Consider the following 19,352-nt stretch of genomic DNA (forward strand, 5'->3'; position numbering starts at 1 on the left):
AACTGCAAGCGTGCCCGTCATTTCAGGGGCGATGCCCAGGGAACAAGCTGGTCAGACCCCAGAAGCTGAAGCAAGTCATGGCCAGATGGCCCAAGCTCCTGCCCCAGGCTAGCTTCAGCTCCCTGTGAGATCATGCCCCTTTTGGACACCTTGAGAAGATGCCACTGGGGAGAACTATCTGCCTATTGGGACACTCAGCCAAGGTGACAGGGCCCAAGTGAGTCCCAGGCCTGGACCCTCCCTAACTACCCTGGCTTTGGGGGCTTCCAGAAGCTGCCAGGGGCCTCCTAGTGCTGCATCTCCCAGTGACCTTGGCCCCACCTTTCTTGTCTGGGCCTCAGTTTTCCTACCTACACAGTGAGAAGGGAGGGGAACACAGAAGAGATTATGCAAACTCCAGGAGTGACAGCACAGGAGGGTGGGGCTGGCGGCTTCTTTCCAAAACCCTGGGTTCTGGTCTTAGTTCCCCACCCTGGGCCCTCCCTCACCATTCACCACCTCCCTCCAAAAGAAGATCTCATCGAAACTCTATCAGACCAGATAACTTCCACCCATCTACCCTCACTCCCAGAGGGGCCTCCTTCAGTGCCCGCAGGCCTCCCTACAGGAAAATTTAGGACTAGAGATAGGACATCTTTGGCAGATTATCACAAAGACTGGAATCCTGGGATTGCAAACGCAATCCCGCTTTACCCACCCCGAAGCTCGGCCCCTTTCGGGAGCCCCGCCCTGGCCACCCAGCCAAGGGCCAGGGTTGAGATCCAGCTGTCAGAGCCGCAGCCTCTGGACATCCGGCTCCTTTAGTGCCTGAAGTTCGGCAGCTGGTGGCCCTACCCTGCGACCCAGGCAAGCTGGGCAGGAATGTGCTAACGGGGCAGGTTGGGCCCTCCTGGCCCACACTAGCACCTGTGGACTTTGAGAAGGCACCCGCGCGGGGCGGGGCGGGGCATTGGTGCTAAACGCGGGAAGGGCGGGGCCAGCCTCTGGGAGTAAACCGGCCGGCAGCCTCCCTCCCAGCCACTGCTGCACCACCAGCTGCAGACACAGGCCACACAATGAAGATGCTCTTCCTGCCCTGGGTCCTGCTGCTGCTGGCAACAGCCCCCAGCCCAGGCCCCTGGCCTGTAGCAGGTATGTCTCTTACCCTGCCCTTCCGTCCCCCTGTCTGTTGCAGCCAGGTCCGGGGCAGACATTCCTCTGAACTTAGCCTCTGACCATCTGTCAGGCCAGTTGTGACTATGCCTAGGGAAAGTGGAAGAAAATTAAGGGGTTCCAGGGTCAAGGGTCCACTCAGCCAGAATGGGCTTGGGGTCTGGGTGGAAACCTGCTGGGAGCCAGGAGGCATTGGCCAGCCGGAGGGAAGTGGCTAGGTGAGTGACAGGCTCAGAAGAGCCCTTGGCTTGTACCCTGAGCCCTGATGGAGGGTGTGCTTGCCCGTGGAGGAACCCCCCAGTTCCGCTGGCCCCCTGCCTGGCCAGAGGCAGGATGTGGGTCCTTGTTGGGGTCTGAACCCTGGAAACTTTACCAGAAGAACCCTGCCCCACCCCTAACCCCTGCTGGGCAGGGCTGTTTGTCACAGGCCTCCCAGCCCCCTACCTTCCCTAATCCCTAATAGGGAGGTGCCATCTCCCTCCAGCCGTTTAACTCACTTACTGGCATCACTCAGCTCCCTCCCCCACCCCCTTGAGCCATCACATCCTCAGTCAATAAATGTTTACTGATGCTTTTGAGTGCCAGGCCCTGCGCTGGGTGAGGTGGACCTCCAGCTGGCTCAGGCCCTGGCCTGGCACTTGACTGGTTCTCTATAAAAGGTGGCAGGGAAGAACCAGGTGGCACGTGTGATCCCGGACTCACTGCAAGTCTCCACCCTACAACCTGCCCAGCTACACCAGCACAAGGGACCAATTCCCTGAAACATGGCCCTGGCACGGGTCCCCAACAGCTGGAGGAAAAGCTGGGGTCTCATTCCTCAGCCCCCACCAGACCTCTCCCCTATGCTGGCCATGCTGGACCTTCTGCTGGAAATGGCCCTCTCCCTTAAGAGGAGGAATACACCCCTCACCTTCTCAAAGGGTGGAGTTCCCTTTGGAGCAAGAATCAGTGAATCAGCACTGCCCTGCAGAGTGAGATGGGCCAGCTCAGCTCACACATCTGCCCCTACCTGGCCTCCCATGGGACTCACAGTAGCCATGTATTTAGACCCCATTTCAGCTAGCCAGAAGGGGGTCCTCTTTAGGCTGCTGGTCCACAGATTCTCAGGCAGGGGAGTCAGGTTCTCAGCCCATGTTAAGGGCTCAGCCATCAGCTACAGACTTGGTGGCTGAGGCTGAGGATCAGTCTTGCTGTGGCAGCTCCTTCTGACACTGCAAAGTGTCTGGAGGCACTTACCCCTTTCTCCCCTCATTCTAGCCAGTCACTCAAATGAACCGCTAGATGATCTGTACTAAGAACTACCCCAGCCCACAGGCCCTGTTCCATTGTGTCCACGTACAATTCCCGGCTGCGTTCTCCTAAGCATGCTCCTCTCTAATGGACTCAGCAAATAGACATGGGCACTGCGCATGGGGTAGCCGGTCCAGCACCTGCCAGGGACACTGAAAGCCCTCTTCTCCAGGTGCCCAGGAGAGCTGCTCCAACCGTTGTGGGAACATGACTGGGCTGTGTTCTTGCCACCCGACCTGCTCTGGCCTGGGCAACTGCTGCTCAGACTTGCGGGACTTCTGCCTGGAGATCAAGCCCTACTCAGGCTCCATGATGGGAGGCAAGGACTTCGTGGTGCAGCACCTCCGGTGGCCAAGCCCCACCGACAGCGTGATCTGCAGGTGAGAGCCTGAGCGGCCCTGCACACTGGGGGCCCAGACACCCTGGCTGGCTGGGTGGAGCCCTGCGTCCAAGGACAGGCAGCTGGCTGAATGGGTTCTCCAGAGAGATCGAGGCCCAGACCTCAGAGAGGGTGAGCCGTCCCTGGCCCAACCTCTGACACCTCCACCCTCCACAGGTTTAAGGAGAGCATCCAGACCCTCGGCCACGTGGACTCCCTCGGACGTGTGCACTGTGTGTCACCCTTGCTCTACGAGACTGGCCGCATCCCCTTCACACTCTCCATGGATAATGGCCGCTCCTTCCCGCGCTCAGGCACCTGGCTGGCTGGTGAGCCCCACCTTCCTGGCCCAGGCCCTGGCACCTCCATGGGACTTTGCCCACTGCTAACCTATGCACATCTGACCCTCCCATTGGATCCTGCCACTCTGGCTGAACCAGTCCCTTGAGAGGCCCGCCCAGCCACAGGGGTTTGGGTTCCTGCAGCAACGTTCCCCACCCCATGGCACCCAGACAGGAGTCTTAGCCCGGAGGGAATGGGGGCTGCAGGTATCCCCCAACAAGGTGGGCCAGGCCAGGGGAGAGAAGGAGGCAGGGCCTGCCCTCCCAGCCTCTGTCCTTTCTTACCACCGTGGGGTTGGGGAACACTTTGGCTCCAATGGGACTGCCATACTTTGTCCTTGGGAGGCCCCCCTGGCTTTCAGAGGTCCAGGCCCCAGGCTTTTCCTCACCTTCCCTCCCCCTGCCCAGTGCACCCTAGCAAAGTGTCGGACTCAGAGAAGAGCCAGCTGGTGAACGAGACCCGCTGGCAATACTATGGCACCGCTGGCACCAGAGGCAACCTCTCCCTTACCTGGAACACCTGGGCTCTGCCCACGAGCTCCGTCTCCATTGAGCTGTGGGGCTATGAGGAGACAGGTAGGCCCTCTGCAGGCTGCTCCTCTGCAGGACCTGGCTGGGTCAGAGGTTTTGGGCGTGCAGAGAGAAGAGAAAGGGAATCCCAGGCAGCGGAAGTCCCCTGGAGAGGGGGAAGTCCCGGGGGGTTGAGGTGAGGAAAGTGCAGACAAGGAAGGCGAACTGGCAGGGGCACGAGGGGTGGAGAACAGTGCAGGGTTCTGGGGTCCACTCGGCGGGATATGGATGGGTGCTCAGCCCCTGGGTACAAGGCTCACCCTGGAAACAAAAGACTTGTTTCCCCTACCTCTCTGAGTCCCTGGATGGATGGATGGCCTTGGACCTGTCCCCAGGCAGGGACAGTGACCCTGGAGTGTAGAAGGAGCAAATGGTGGTCACTCGAGACAGGGTTCTTATGGGAGCAACAGGGAAGGTTTTTTTTATGGGGATCATCTGTCCATCTAATAGCCTTCTCTTAGCACCAAAGGTGTGCCCACGTCTCTGTCCCAGGGTCCTTAGACAGGCAGCAGGGCTGATTGGGGCCTTCTCTCCCTCAGGAAAGCCATACTCAGGGGAATGGACAGCAAAGTGGTCATACTTGTACTCCCTGGTCACAAACATCCCCAACTCCGGCTCCTTCACCTTCATTCCAAACCCCGCGGCTCCGAACTACCAGAGATGGGAAGTGGGTGCGCTTAGAATCATCAACAGCCAACACTATGCAGGGGAGAAGTAAGGACCACACAGAGGATGGGCAGGGGGGTGGCTGCCTGCTACCCACCACACCTGGTGGGGATGCCGGGCAGCAGAGGGAAGGTAGCTCTTGTTATGCACGCATCCCCACAGGGATGTGCACGCGCTCTGGAGCAACGAGCATGCCCTGGCCTGGCACCTGGGTGATGACTTCCGGTCGGACCCTGTGGCCTGGGCCCGTACTCGGTGCCTGGCCTGGGAGGAGCTGGAGGACCAACTGCCCAACTTCCTGGAGGAAGTACCTGACTGCCCCTGCACCCTGGCCCAGGCCCGGGCTGACTCTGGCCGGTTCCATGTGAGTCCCTACCCAGATCAGGGCCCAGCGGACCCCACCATGGACACAGCTGCGCCTGCCCAGAGCAAAACAGGGTCCTCTGGGAGGTGGAGCTGGGGTCTGAGGGTCCTTGTGGGGGAGGAGAAGGAAATGGCAGAACCTGACACTGGGACAGGTGACAGCAACCTGCTGCTCTACAGACGGACTATGGCTGTGACATCGAGCATGGCAGCGTGTGCACCTACCACCCAGGCGCTGGGCACTGCGTGCGTTCTGTGCAAGCCAGGTGAGACCCCAGACGGGGCTTGGGGTGCAGCGTGGGGCCTGAGGGCAGGGTCTCTGACGCTGGGCCTGACCTATCCGTGCCTCCAGCCCTCAGTATGCCTCTGGCCAGCAGTGCTGCTACACAAAAGCAGGCACACAGATCCTGACAGCCGACTCCACCAGTGGCAGCACCCCCGACCGCGGCCATGACTGGGGCGCACCCCCGTTCCGCACACCGCCCCGCGTGCCCGGCCTCTCCCACTGGCTCTACGATGTCATCAGCTTCTACCACTGCTGCCTTTGGGCACCTGAGTGTCCCCGCTACATGCACCGGCGGCCCTCCAGTGACTGCCGCAACTACCGGCCTCCTCGGCTCGGTGGGTGCCAGCCTGAGCGGGACCCTGGGCTGGGCCAGGCCAGGGCAGGACACCTGACCCTCTACTCTCCCCAGCCTCTGCTTTCGGGGACCCGCACTTTGTCACCTTCGATGGTGCCAACTTCACATTCAATGGGCGCGGCGAGTACGTGCTGCTGGAGTCGGTGCTGACCAACCTGAGGGTGCAGGCTCGGGCCCAGCCCAGTGAAACGCCTGAAGGTGAGGCCAGGACCTGGGGACTTGGTGGCTCAGGGTCACCCCAGGTAGGATGCTGGAGTTGAGTGGACCCCATTCTGCACCCACCACCCCAGGCGTGCAGGGCCGAGGCACAGGGCTGACTGCTGTAGCCGTCCAGGAGGACGACTCTGACGTGGTGGAGGTCCGGCTAGCCAGTGGGACGGGGGCCCTGCAGGTGCTGCTGAACCAGGAGGTGCTCAGCTTTGATGAGCAGACCTGGATGGACCTGAAGGGTGAGTGGGACAGCCAGACCAGGTCGGCGCACTGCCTTACTCCCTTTCCCTTCCCCCGGGGCTCCCACACTTCTCACCAGCCCTGGCAGGCGACACGGATGGTGTCCTGGTCACAGGTGTGGGAACGGAAGTCTCAGGGCTGGCTGCAGAGCGCCAGTCAGCCCCTCTGCCCTGCACCCCACTGCAGAAGGACCTGGCACAGTGGGTGTGCACCTAGGGCTTGCTGTGTGCAGACAGGATTCTAGGCTCCAGACAGTGAAGTCCTGGCGAACCCGGTCTGAATTCAAGCCTTCACAACCTTGAAGTCTCGAGTCACACCCTGGTCAGAGGCCTGAGACGCTGGGACGGTGGAATGAGTCCTCACTGGAATCCAGAGGAGTTGGGAGTTGCAGTGCATCAAGGAACCTGGCCTGGGGGTTAAGGGCGCAGCTCCCTGTCCACCCCCTTCCCTCAGTGGCACTGCCTCAGGGAACTGAATGAATGAAATGACTCTTAGTTGGGATGGGTGGGGACCTGGGATGGGCCTGTTGGCACCCAGACTGCAAGGAGCCCTGGAAAGGTCAGAGGCTGCTCCCAGTTAGGGATGGAGGGCCAACAGCCAACCCCCATGCATGGCCTCGGTTTGGGGGCGGGGTCTCTTCTGGGCCTAGGCACCTCTGATCAGCACCGGGCTGGGGGGGGGGGGGGTCTTGGCACAGTTGCCTGGAGTGGTGGAGTGTCACAGTCAGCAGGGTTGGTCCTGGGGACACCCTGCCCTTCTGAAGCTCAAGGGTACAGGCGTACCCATCTTGGGGTATGGGGTCACCACGTGTTACACCCAGGAGGCGACCTTGATCCCATTTCTACCTCTGCTTAGGGATGTTCCTGTCAGTAGCTACTGGTAACAACGTATCAATCATGCTGTCATCGGGGGCAGGCCTGGAGGTCAGCGCCCAGGGTTCCTTCCTGAGTGTGGCTGTCTTGTTGCCTGAGAAGTTCCTTACCCATACTCAAGGCCTCCTTGGGACACTCAATAACAACCCCACAGATGACTTCACCCTGCGCAATGGGAAGGTCCTGCCCCCCACCGCAAGTTCCCGAGATCTGGTCCAGTTTGGGGCTGACTGTGAGTGACCATGAAACCCATAGTGGAGGAAGGGACATACCGGGTAGGATCAGTGCAGTGAGGAGGGGACCCCAGGCACTCCACCACCAGTCAGGCCTGCTGCATATCTCCCCAGGGGCTGTGGAGAATGCTACCTCCCTGCTCACCTATGACTCTCGGCTCCTGGTCAACAATTTCCTCTATGGGCCCAAGCATGACCCCACCTTCCAGCCCCTCTTCCCCGAGGAGATCACTCCCAGCCCTGGCCAGGAGACTGAGGCAGCCAAGTTATGTGGGGACAACCATTTCTGCAGCTTCGACGTGGCAGCCACTGGGAGCCTGAGCGTGGGCAATGCCACACGAATGGCCTACCAGCTGCACCAACATCGTGTGCAGAGTCTGAAGCCTGGTGAGAGTGTCAGGGGACCTGGGTGAGGAGGCAGGCACCTTGCACTGGAACAGGGCCCCCTTGGCGGGTGGCTGCAGGAAGTAGCCAGTGACGCATAGTTGTCATCTGCACCCTGTCCCTACTCCAGTGGTGTCCTGCGGCTGGCTGGCCCCACCTCCCAATGGGCAGAAGGATACCGTGAACTACCTGGTGGGCTCCACTGTCTTCTTCTACTGCAACAACGGCTACAGCCTCGTTGGGGCAAAGACCAGCATCTGCCGGGATGATGGCAGCTGGTCCCAGCCTACCCCGATGTGCCAGCCAGGTGAGGGTACCTGGCCCACTTGTCCTTGGCCCCCTGCTGCCCGGTTCCGCCTGGCCCCACCCACACGCCTGCCCCCACGCCCTCCACACTCCCCGCCGCGGCCTGCCCTCACCTCTGGCCCTCTCCAGGACGCAACCACACTGTGCTGCTGAGCGTCATCTTTGGGGGCCTGGCGCTGGTGGCTCTGGTCGTGCTGGTCTACGTGCTGCTGTGCCGCAGGAAAAGCAACATGTGAGATCCACCCACACGGACCCAGAGGCCTGCCCCTCCTCAGCTCCCCTAGACCCTAGACCCTGGGGCGCTGGTGAGGCCACCGCGCCTGCTCTAGACCGCACCTCTCTTGCAGGGCCGGCTGGACTTCGCGGCCGTGAGGGGAGCCCTGTTGGTCAGTGACTCAGTGCACCGGGCCACCCTGGGGCCAAAGACCAGCCTCCGCGGAGAAAGCCCCGAACTCCCAGAGTGTGAACCCTAGTACCTCAATCCCCACATCCCTAGCACCTGGACCTGGACACCTGGTAACTGAGCCTTTAATGCCTGTGGACCTGAAGCCTGGTGCGCTGCTCTGTCACCCCGGACCCGGACCCTGACCTCTAACTGCAGTTTCTGAGGCCCTATTCCCCAAGTACTTGCTGCCCTAATTCCCAAGACTCAGGACTCCAGACCCGTGAATTCTAACACCTGTCCCCCAGCCCTAGTAATCCAGTATCTGTACTCAATTGCCAATACCTCAGATCTGGTATCCAATGCCCGTGCCCGTGGTCCCTGATGTACTGAGACCTGGTACCCCAGCACTGGAACCCAGCACCCAGCTGCCTTGATTCCCAGACCCTGGGGGCCCAGCTGAGACTGCAGGTGGCACAGTCCAGGGCGTGCAGAGGCCATGGGACCCCCAAGCAAAGAATCACCCTCTGAGCTTTCAGGCTTATAATTGTAATTCTTCTGGAATGTCACTTGAAACACCCTTCCCTGCCTACATGAAGAGAAAACAAGCCTGTGGTGCTCCCTCCTTGGTGTCCTGGTGCTCGTGCTGCCTCAGTTCTAGAGCATTCCACAGTTGCCCTTTGGGGTCCAGAGCGACCTGGGTCTGAGTCCTTCATCCACTGCCAGGAACAGATCCCTCAGCTTCTGTCTTCATCTGAAATGTGAGGTTGAGCACAGTGATCACTTCATGGTGTGAGGAGGAAGAGCATAGTGTTTGGGATGCCACATAAGCTGAGTCAGAGCCAGCCTGTCCCCCGAGTGCCGGCACCTGACCCATCACCCAGCAAACGGCTGGCCCAGCCTGGCCCTGGACCCCCATCCCGGCCCTGCCCTGAAGCCAGTGGCATGCCCAAGTCCTCTGACTGGGGTCCACGTTCTGGGTCCCTGGGCCCTTCATCCAGGAGTATCCAGAAGCTAAGAACAGAATGCAGACCTCCTGCCACTGCTGCCTACCTGAGCCCCTGCTCCTTTGCCAGGGCCAGGCAGCTGGCATGGAAACCCAGGCTAGGAGGTGATCTGAGGACATGTGGAGCCCGCAAAGCTCCCCTTTGTAATGAGGGAGTTAAAAGGATCATGGGGGGCCTAGACAAGGTAGGATTTGCATTGTAGGTGTCAAACAGCACGGAGGAGGGTGGGGTTGAAGGTTAGTGACCCCCGGGCCAAGCAGGCAGCTCAGTCTGAGACGGGCAAGGGCACCAGGAGCAGTGTGCCTACAGGATGACGAGCCTGGGTGGGAGGAGATGAGTGGAGGCCCTCTTCACTATGTCCTGCAGCACCAAGAATCGCCACGTGGGGGGAGCAGAGGGTAAGAACAGCGAGCAAAGGTGGAGGCTGCAACCAGGACCCAGGCCGTGGTAAGAGCAGCCTCAGCCCTGCAGTTGGGCCAGAAAGCTTGTGGCCACAACCTCAGCTAAAGTTCACGCAGGCCCAACTCTGCATCACCTCTCGGCTGGCAGAGCTTCGGGTCATCCCCCAGTCTCAGGTGCTCAGAAGTCTCAGAGAGGTTGCACTTAAGGTTGGAGCCCAGACCTCCCCCACCTTCAGCTTCACCTTTGGTGAAGGGTCCCGGGCAGAGGTGGGAAGCTGGGTGGCAGTAGATGAGGATGCACAATGGGCAGGGACATTTGAAGGAACAGCTGAGACAGGGATTTGGGGGACTCCCACAGATGATGCCCAGAAGACTAAGGGACGGGGATAGGTTGGAGCTTCCTGCCTTCCAAGCCCCAGATACTTCCCTACCTCCAGCTCCCAGCTCAGGACAGGCTGGGGCCAAGGGACAGCCCCCTGGCTGCGGGGCAGGTGCTTTCCTCTCCAGATGAGGTAAGGCAGGGCTGGCCTACCGGCCTGAGTCTCCAGAGCCTCCCTGTGCCGAGCGGTCCCAGCTGGGCACTTGTCAGTGGGTGAAAGGTCAGTTTCATGGGGCAAGACAGTCTGGACACGTGGGAATAGACACAAGGGCCTAGGAGTTTTGAGGTGCTTTGCAGCTCCCATAACAAACCTTAAAGGACCATTAGAATTCTTAGAAATGATGCATCAGGGGGGCATTCCAGGGGCAAAGGCTCAGAGGAAGAGAAGTGCAGCTGGGCCTGAGGAGCAGGGGGAGGGGTGGGCATGCCCCGTCAGATCACGGCAGTCAGGCTCCCTTGGCTTCCCCTACCCCCACCCTTGCTCTCCTGGACAGGCCTCAGTGCTGCCCTTGCTCCGCCCCGCAGGAGAAGGCAGGCATTGTCTGTGGCCCTGGACCCAGACATCAGACAGACATTCTCCATGCCAGGGGCAGGCCAGACTGGGAAGCCCCAACACCTGACGGCTTTCTCAGGGGCCCCTAGGGAGTCGGGTTCTGTTAGGGCCTGTGTGAGAGTAGAAAGTCCCAGAGCCCGCCATGGCCTCCTTAGGGACATCAAAGGCAGGGACCCCAATTTCAGGGAGGGAGTCATTTCAGCACCACTCCTGGGAATCATGACATTGAAACCCAATGGCCAATCCTCTACCTCTTGTACCAGTTAGGGTTTGGGAGGCAGTGATCCAGGGACTTAGAAACACAGCTGATGGGAGAGCTGGGAAGTCAAAGGAAGGTGAGACAGCCACGGGATCCCTCGGCTGAGGGACAGAGGAGGACAGTGCTACCCAGCCAGGCTCAGGTCCCACACAGCAGAAGGCATACAGGCTCTTGGGGATCTAGCAGGAGCCCCACCTACCACAGACTCCCCACAGGCCTGAGATGGGGAAAGCCCCCCTCTCCTGCCTCTGGCTTCCCTCTAGAGCTCTGTTTGGCTGAACACAGCGGAGAGTGCTGACACAGGTGAGGGACCCCTCCTCAGCCCGGCTGGTTCCTTCTGCATGTCCCAGGATGGCTGAGTGCCTGTCCTGGGCTAACCCTGTCCTCATGGGGCTTGTAGCCCAACTGCCTGTGGAGGAGGAGATGGTCAGTGCCGTGCATTGAGGGCGTGGGAGGCCAAGGGATGCTTCCTGGAAGAGCCCTGCTCTAGCCTAACCTCAAGGGATAAGAACCATTAAGGAAGTGGGGCTGAGTGGGTGCCTGCAGCTGCCCAGCAGCCCGCACTGCCCAAACTCCCTGGTGGCACGCTGGACTCCCTTGTGGTTGGAGGGTCACGTGACAGTTCCAATCAGTGGGATGTGGTAAGAAGGCAGGGCACTTTTAGACCTGGCCTGAAACCTCAAACACCCCTCCAACCCCTCTTCTCTGCTCTGGTTGATGCAAGGATGATTTGGAAAGCTATGTCGACCTGGATCCTCTTGTGTGGGAGGACCCCCCTAACACACACACCGTGAACTGTTTACCCATCTAGTACTGCTATAGGAACAAGAAATAAACTTCCCTTGTGATTAAGCCATAATCATTTTGGGGTCTATATGTTGCAGCAGTTGGTCCCTCTAACTATACACCAGAGTCAGAGAAGCAAAAAGATGACCTCGCAGTTTTCATTAGTGTTGGAAACATTAAAAGAACAAAAACCTAAAATAGATACTGTGTGCACAAGGTTTCCAAAATTCAAACAGATACACCAGTGTTCACGCTACACTATTTACAGTAGCCAAAGGTGGAAGTTGCCCAAGTGTCCATTCATAGATGAGTGGATCAACCAATGTGATCCATCCATCCAACAGAATAATACTCTGCTTAAAAAGGGATTTCTGACACATGCTACAAATGTGGCTAGACCTTAAGGTTATTTTTCTAATTGAAGCAAACCAGTCACAAAAGGACAAAAACTATGTGATCCCACTTATATGAGGTTTCTAGAGCAGTCAGATTCACAAAGACAGAATGGTGGATGCCGGGGTCTGGGGAGTTACTGCTTTGTGAGGACAGTTTCAGTTTGGGAAGGTGAAAAAGTTCTGGAGAAGATGCTAGCGATGGTTGCTCAACAACGAACACACTTAATGCCACTGAACCATACAGTTAACAATAGTTAAGGTGGTAAGTGTTATGTATTTTGCTACCATTAAAAACTAAAAAATGGCCTGACCAGGCGGTGGCGCAGTGGATAGAGCGTTGGACTGGGATGTGGAAGGACCCAGGTTCGAGACCCCAAGGTCGCCAGCTTGAGCGTGGGCTCATCTGGCTTGAGCAAAAAGCTCATCAGCTTGGACCCAGGGTCACTGGCTCCAGCAAGGGGTTACTTGGTCTGCTGAAGGCCCGCAGTCAAGGCACATATGAGAAAGCAATCAATGAACAACTAAGAAGTCGCAATGCGCAACGAAAAACTAATGATTAATGCTTCTCATCTGTCTCCATTCCTGTCTGTCTGTCCCTGTCTATCCCTCTGACTCTCTCTCTGTCTCTGTAAAAAAAAAAAAAACTTAAAAAAAAAAAACTAAACTAAAAAATGTGCCTGACCAGGCAGTGGCACAGTAGATAGAGCATTGGACTGGGATGCAGAGGACTCAGGTTCGAGACCCTGAGGTCACCAGCTCGAGTGCGGGCTCATCTCGTTTGAGGAAAAGCCCACCAGCTTGAACCCAAGATCGCTGGTTCCAGCAAGGGGTTACTGGGTCTGCTGAAGGCCCGCGGTCAAGGCACATATGAGAAAGCAATCAATGAACAACTAAGGTGTTGCCTGACCTGTGGTGGTGCAGTGGATAAAGCGTTAACCTGGAAACGCTGAGGTTGCCAGTTCAAAGCCCTGGGCTTGCCTGGTCAAGGCACATATGGGAGTTGATGCTTCCAGCTCCTCCCCCTTCTCTCTCTCTCTCTCTCTCTCTCTCTCTCTCTCTCTCTCTCCTTTCTATAATGAATAAATAAAATCTTTAAAAATAAAATAAAATAAACAACTAAGGTGTTGCAGCGCGCAATGAAAAACTAATGATTGATGCTTCTCATCTCTCTCTGTTCCTGTCTGTCTGTCCCTGTCTATCCCTCTCTCTGACTTACTCTCTGTCTCTGTAAATAAATAATTTTTTAAAATGTAAAAAAAACCCCTCAAAAATGTGAAGCAAGACAATTTATTTAATGCTCTGTCTACTGACATTAAGTTACACTCTGTCTTTTGCTTCAAACACTATTGTGCTGTGTAAATAAGTTCAAGTTTACCTGTAGGAGAAATTCAAACAAAGAATTGGCTTGTTAAACAACACAAGGAGCCTGACCTGTGGTGACGCAGTGGGTAAAGCATTGACCTAGAATGCTGAGGTCGCTGGTTCCAAACCCTGGGCTTGCCTGGTCAAGGCACATATGACAAGCAACAAGTTGATGCTTCCTGCTCTTCCCTTCTTTCTGTCTCTCTCTCCTCCCTCCAAAATCAAGAAATAAAATCTTTTTTAAAAATAAATGGAAAAAAAAAAATACTCATGTGTTTTCCTCCTGGAGTTGTACTGATTGACATTTATCACCACCCTATGAGAGAGCCTGGTCCCCTACCCCTTCATCAACATAAGGAGCCTTCAAATATTTTGCTCTTTGCAAGATAGATAAAACGTGGTACAGGGCCTGTGCTAACTTGACTAAGATAAATAAAATTCCCAGAATTCCCTCACCTGTGTGTTTGGGTTAAGATGGGCCACAAGAGAGATTTTTTTTTTTTTAAGTGAAAGGGAGGAGATGGTGAGACAGACTCCCGAATGCTCCCTAACCGGGATCTATCCAGCAAATCCCCCTGCCCATCTAAGACAGTTGTTCGAGTGCCAAGCTATTTTCAGTGCCAGAGGCTGACATGATAGAACCAACTGAGCTATCCTTACCACCTGGGGCCATGCTCAAACCAATGGAGCCACGATTGCAAGAGGGGAAGAAGAAGAGAAGGGGAGGGGGAGAGAAGCAGATGATTGCTCTTCTTTTAAGATTATTTATTTATTTATTTGAGAGAGAGAGAGAGAGAGAGAGAGAGAAGCAGGGAGGAGGAGCAGGAAGCATCAACTCCCATATGTGCCTTGACCAGGCAAACCTAGGGTTTCGAACCAGCGACCTCAGCATTCTAGGTTGATGCTTTATCCACCACGCCACCACAAGTAGGTGCAGATGATTGCTCTTCTTATGTGCCTTGACCAGAAATCGAACCTGGAACATCCATAAGCAGGCTGAGGCTCTATCCAGTGAGCGAAACAACCAGGGCCCGCAAGAGTTCTGTGCAAGATTGGGAGGGTGGAAGTGAATCTGGAGCCTTTTTTGCAGCTCACACTCATTGTGACATGTCTGCCAACTCAGCTGTTCTGTAGGGACAGAGGCCAGACGGGCAAACTGCTGCACCTGCCTCTACCCCACCACCTCCATCTACTTTCAGCTTCCCAGACTCCTGGGCCAGTGTGTGATAAAGGGTTCCAGCTTCTGCAAGAAACCTTGTTGCCCATGGCAACAAGAAGAGACCTGGGTTTGGCCTATCCTCTTGGACCCAGCCCACACTTGGGTTTCTAGGCAGCTCTGGATCCTTCCTTTCACTTACAACCATTTTCCTTCCTGATACTCTGCCACGTGGACCTCAAGCTCCAGCATCAGATCAAAACAGTAGTATTGACCAGCTACCAGAGCAGGGAGTCTTGCTTATCAGGTTAAACCCAGACTGAGCCTGACCAGGCGATGGCGCAGTGGATAGAGCGTCGGACTGGGATGCAGAGGACCCAGGTTTGAGACCCCGAGGTCGCCAGCTTGAGCGCTGGCTCTTCTGGTTTGAGCAAAAAGCTCATCAGCTTGGACCCAAGGTTGCTGGCTCGAGCAAGGGGTTACTCGGTCTGCTGAAGGCCCGCGGTCAAGGCACATATGAGAAAGCAATCAATGAACAACTAAGGTGTCGCAACACGCAACGAAAAATTAATGATTGATGCTTCTCATCTCTTCGTTCCTGTCTGTCTATCCCTCTCTCTGACTCTCCCTCTGTCTCTGTAAAAATAATAATAATAATAATAATAATAAAAATTTAAAAACCTTTAAAAAAACCCAGACTGATATAAATGTGGTATCTTTAACTTTTCTTTAGTATGAGTTGTGTGTGAGCATGTAAATTGGTACAGCCACTATGAATAACAGTATAAAGATCTCTCAAAAATTAAAAACAGCCTGACCAGGCGGTGGCGCAGTGGATAGAGCGTCGGACTGGGATGCAGAGGACCCAGGTTCAAGACCCCAAGGTCGCCAGCTTGAGCGTGGGCTCATCTGGTTTGAGCAAAGCTCACCAGCTTGGACCCAAGGCCGCTGGCTTGAGCAAGAGGTCACTCGGTCTGCTGAAGGCCCATGATCAAGGCACATATGAGAAAACAATCAATGAACAACTAAGGTGTCACAATGAAAAACTGATGATTGATGCTTCTCATCTCTCTCCGGTCCTGTCTGTCTGTCCCTATCTATCCTTCTCTCTGACTATCTCTCTGTCCTGTAAAAAAAAAAAAAATTAAAAAAGGGATTACTATATAATACAACAAGTCCACTTCTGGGTGTGTATCCAAAGGAAATGAAAGCAGGGTATCAAAAGATATCTACACTCTCATGTTTATTGCAGCATTATTCACAATATTTAAGATATGAAAATAATCTTGCCCTGGCCAAGTGGCTCAGTAGATAAAGTGTCGTCTTGCTGAGGTGGCGGGTTCTATCCCCAGTCAGGGCATGGACAAGAAACAAACAATGAGTTCACAACTAAATGGGACAAATGAGTGGAACAAGAAGTTGATGCTTCTCTCTCTCTCCCTGCCCCCTCTCTCTCTCTCAAATCAATGGAAAATTGAATATATATATATATATATATATATATATGGAAATAATCTAACTGTCAATGGATAAATAGAGAAGAAATCATTTACATATACAATAAAATATTATTTTCTCATTCATGAGCAAAAAGGGTATCCTGCCACCTATAAAATCATGAATGGACCTTGATGACAATATACTAAGTGAGGTAAGTCACAGAGAAATACAAATACTGTGTGATCTCATTTATATGTGGGAATCTAAAAAAGCGAAACTCAGAAACAGGGAGTAGTAGAATGGTGGCTACTAGTGGCTGGAGGATGAAGGGAAAGGAGGAATATTGATAAGAATACAAACTTCTATCTATAAAAAAATTAAAAATAAAAATAGTATAAGTTATATGACTGAAAGTGTACCCCTCAAGATACAGCCCCATGAATTAATCCAAAGTGAACACACAATTAACCACCACCCAGGTCAAGAAATTGAGTAGTACTCAGTGGCCTGTGATGGCACAGTGGATAGTGTCGACCTGAAATGCTAAGGTCACCAGTTCGAAACCCTGGGCTTGCTTGGTCAAGGCACATATGACAAGCAATCAATGAATAACTAAAGTGAAGCAGCTATGAGTTGATACTTCTTGCTCTCCTCCCCCTCTTTTCTCTCTAAAATCAGTACAATCTTTTTTTTTTTTTTTTGTATTTTTCTGAAGTTGGAAATGGTGAGGCAGTCAGACTCTCACATGCGCCTGACCGGGATCCACCCGGCATGCCCACCAGGGGTCGATGTTCTGCCCATCTGAGGTGTCGCTCTGTTGCAACCAGAGCCATTCTAGAGCCTGAGGCAGAGGCCACAAAGCCATCCTCAGCGCCCGGGCCAACTTTGCTCCAATGGAGCCTTGGCTGCGGGAGGGGAAGAGAGAGACAGAGAGGAAGGAGAGGGGGAGGGGTGGAGAAGCAGATGGGCACTTCTCCTGTGTGCCCTGGCTGGGAATCGAACCTGGGACTCCTGCATGCCAGGCCGATGCTCTACCACTGAGCCAACTGGCCAGGGCCTCAGTACAATCTCTAAAAAACAAAAAAAGAAACAAAAAAATTGAACAGTACTAATCCCACCTCACTGCCCATCATTTTCTCTGTAAATCACCACCCACTTCCTCCTCCCAGGTTAACCACTAATTTCTCAATACAAAGATTATGTTTGCCTAATTTTGTACTCTAGATGTGCCCGTAGAGTCAGTGCTCCGTTGTGCCTAGTTTCTTGATGTTTCCACATGGCTTTTAAAATCAGCTTGCCAATTTCCACCAAAATAAAACTTGTTAGGATTTTTTTTTTATTTTATTTATTTATTTAAATAATTTTTTTTTTACAGAGAGAGAGAGTCAGAGAGAGGGACAGATAGGGACTGACAGGCAGGAATGGAAAGGGATGAGAAGCATCAATCATCAGTTTTTCATTGTGACACCTTTAGTTGTTCATTGATTGCTTTCTCATATGTGCCTTGACCGTGAGCCTTCAACAGACTGAGTGACCCCTTGCTCAAGCCAGTGACCTTGGGTCCAAGCTGGTGAGCTTTGCTCAAACCAGATGAACCCGCACTCAAGCTGGCGACCTCGGGGTCTTGAACCTGGGTCCTCCGCATCCCAGTCCGATGCTTTATCCACTGCACCACCGCCTGGTCAGGCTACTGTAGGATTTTGTAGCCACAAACTTACCAGAATAAGAAAGTTTCTTTTCATTCTAATTACTGAGAGTTAAAAAAAAATATATATTTTTTTATTATTGTCTAACCAGTGATGGTGCAGTGGATAGAGCATCGACCTATAATGCTGAGGTCGCCAGTTTGAAACCTGGGGCTTGCCTGGTCAGGACACGTACAACAAGCAACAAGCAAGCAGTGAACAACTAAAGTGAAGCAACTATGAGTTGATACTTCCTCCCCTCCCTCTCCTCTCTCTGTAAAATCTAAAAAACAAACCCTTAAGACAAAGGACCAAGTGTGTGCTCGTGCCCATGCCTTCTTTCTTCAGGCATGTATCTCAGCTTTCTTTCTCCTAAGCTCTAGGGACTTGTAACCAGAGGAGCAGTGGAAGCTTGTCCTGGGTAACCCGCTCAACCTGTCTCCAAGGTCCCTTCTTTAGTCTCTGTAACTTGTGCCCTGAGCCCACGCAGCCCAGCTGGCTCACTTCTTCTGCTTCTGTGACTTTCTTTCTAAAAGGCAAGACAGTTTTCTGAGCAGCCTGCTTGGTTCTTCCTTACAAGTGTACTTTTGCTTTGCTTGCTACATCAACTTTTTCCTGAGCTAGAGTTCTTGGCTCTGAATTTTTTCTTTGCCAAGCTCAAGAACCAAGAGCTGACATTGTCATTGAAACATTGGTTAATAAAATTATATGGGTTTCAAGTGTACAATTCTATAATATATCATCAGTATATTGTATGTGTGTTCACCACCCAAAGTCAAGTTGTCTTCTCCTGAAAGTTTTTATTGTGAGTGGAGATTGGAAAATTTTATCAAGTGCTTTTCTGCATTTACTGAGATGATCAATGATTTTTCTTCTTTATTCTGTTAGTGTGTTAACGTAGTGAATTGTGTTGTTTGATTTTCTTTTTCCTTTTCCCCACATCCTCCTCCATCATCCTTTACTCCCTCTCCCCCTGACAATCACCACACTGTTGTTCATGTCCATGAGTGTTTCTCTCTTCTTTTCCTTTTTTTTTTTTTTTTCATTTTTCTGAAGCTGGAAACAGGGAGAGACAGTCAGACAGACTCCTGCATGCGCCCGACCAGGATCCACCCGGCACGCCTACCATGGGGCGACGCTCTGCCCACCAGGGGGCGATGCTCTGCCCATCCTGGGCATCGCCATGTTGCGACCAGAGCCACTCTAGCGCCTGAGGCAGAGGCCACAGAGCCATGCCCAGCGCCCGGGCCATCTTTTGCTCCAATGGAGCCTTGGCTGCGGGAGTGGAGGAGAGAGACAGAGAGGAAAGCGCGGCGGAGGGATGGAGAAGCAAATGGGCGCTTCTCCTGTGTGCCCTGGCCGGGAATCGAACCCGGGTCCTCCGCACGCTAGGCCGACGCTCTACCGCTGAGCCAACCGGCCAGGGCTCTCTTCTTTTCCTTTTTTGCTCAGTTTTTCTACCCTCCTCTCTCAGCCTGCATTGTTTGATTTTCTAATGTTCTACCCATCTTGCATTCATAGAATAAACCCAAATTGGTAGTGATGTTCTCTTTTTATATAGTGAATTTGGCTTGTTTATATTTCATTTGGGAGTTTTGCATTCCTGTGCATGAATAAAATCATCCTCTCCTGTTCCTTTATGAAACTGATCAGGCAAGGGATTAATGGATGGAGCGTCAGCCTGGGACACTGAGAACCCAGGTTCGAAACCCCAAGGTTGCTGGCTTGAGCACAGGCTCATCCAGCTTGAGTGCGGGCTCACCACTTTGAGCTAGGGGTTGCTGGCTTGAGTGTGGGATCATAGTTATGATCCCATGTTTGATGGCTTGAACACAAGGTCACTGGCTTGAACATGGGATCACAGGCTTGGCTGGAGCCCCTGTCAAGGCACATATGAGAA

General features: G+C 53.9%; 1 protein-coding gene across 1 annotated transcript; it reads left to right on the forward strand.

The window, feature by feature from the left end:
* Positions 1-980: 980 nt before the first annotated feature.
* On the forward strand, positions 981-11,476 carry SUSD2 (sushi domain containing 2). Its single transcript, XM_066260012.1, has 15 exons — positions 981-1,131; positions 2,615-2,822; positions 2,999-3,150; positions 3,571-3,738; positions 4,272-4,446; positions 4,561-4,762; positions 4,942-5,027; positions 5,114-5,382; positions 5,457-5,600; positions 5,693-5,851; positions 6,708-6,956; positions 7,072-7,344; positions 7,472-7,648; positions 7,777-7,879; positions 7,995-11,476. Exons 1-15 carry the CDS (start codon positions 1,056-1,058, stop codon positions 8,017-8,019), a joined length of 2,466 nt encoding a protein of 821 aa, XP_066116109.1. The 5' UTR covers positions 981-1,055; the 3' UTR covers positions 8,020-11,476.
* The last annotated feature ends 7,876 nt before the right edge of the window (positions 11,477-19,352 follow it).

This window comes from Saccopteryx bilineata, chromosome 2 (genome assembly GCF_036850765.1).
Source record: "Saccopteryx bilineata isolate mSacBil1 chromosome 2, mSacBil1_pri_phased_curated, whole genome shotgun sequence".
In the NCBI taxonomy this organism is placed as follows: Eukaryota; Metazoa; Chordata; class Mammalia; order Chiroptera; family Emballonuridae; genus Saccopteryx; species Saccopteryx bilineata.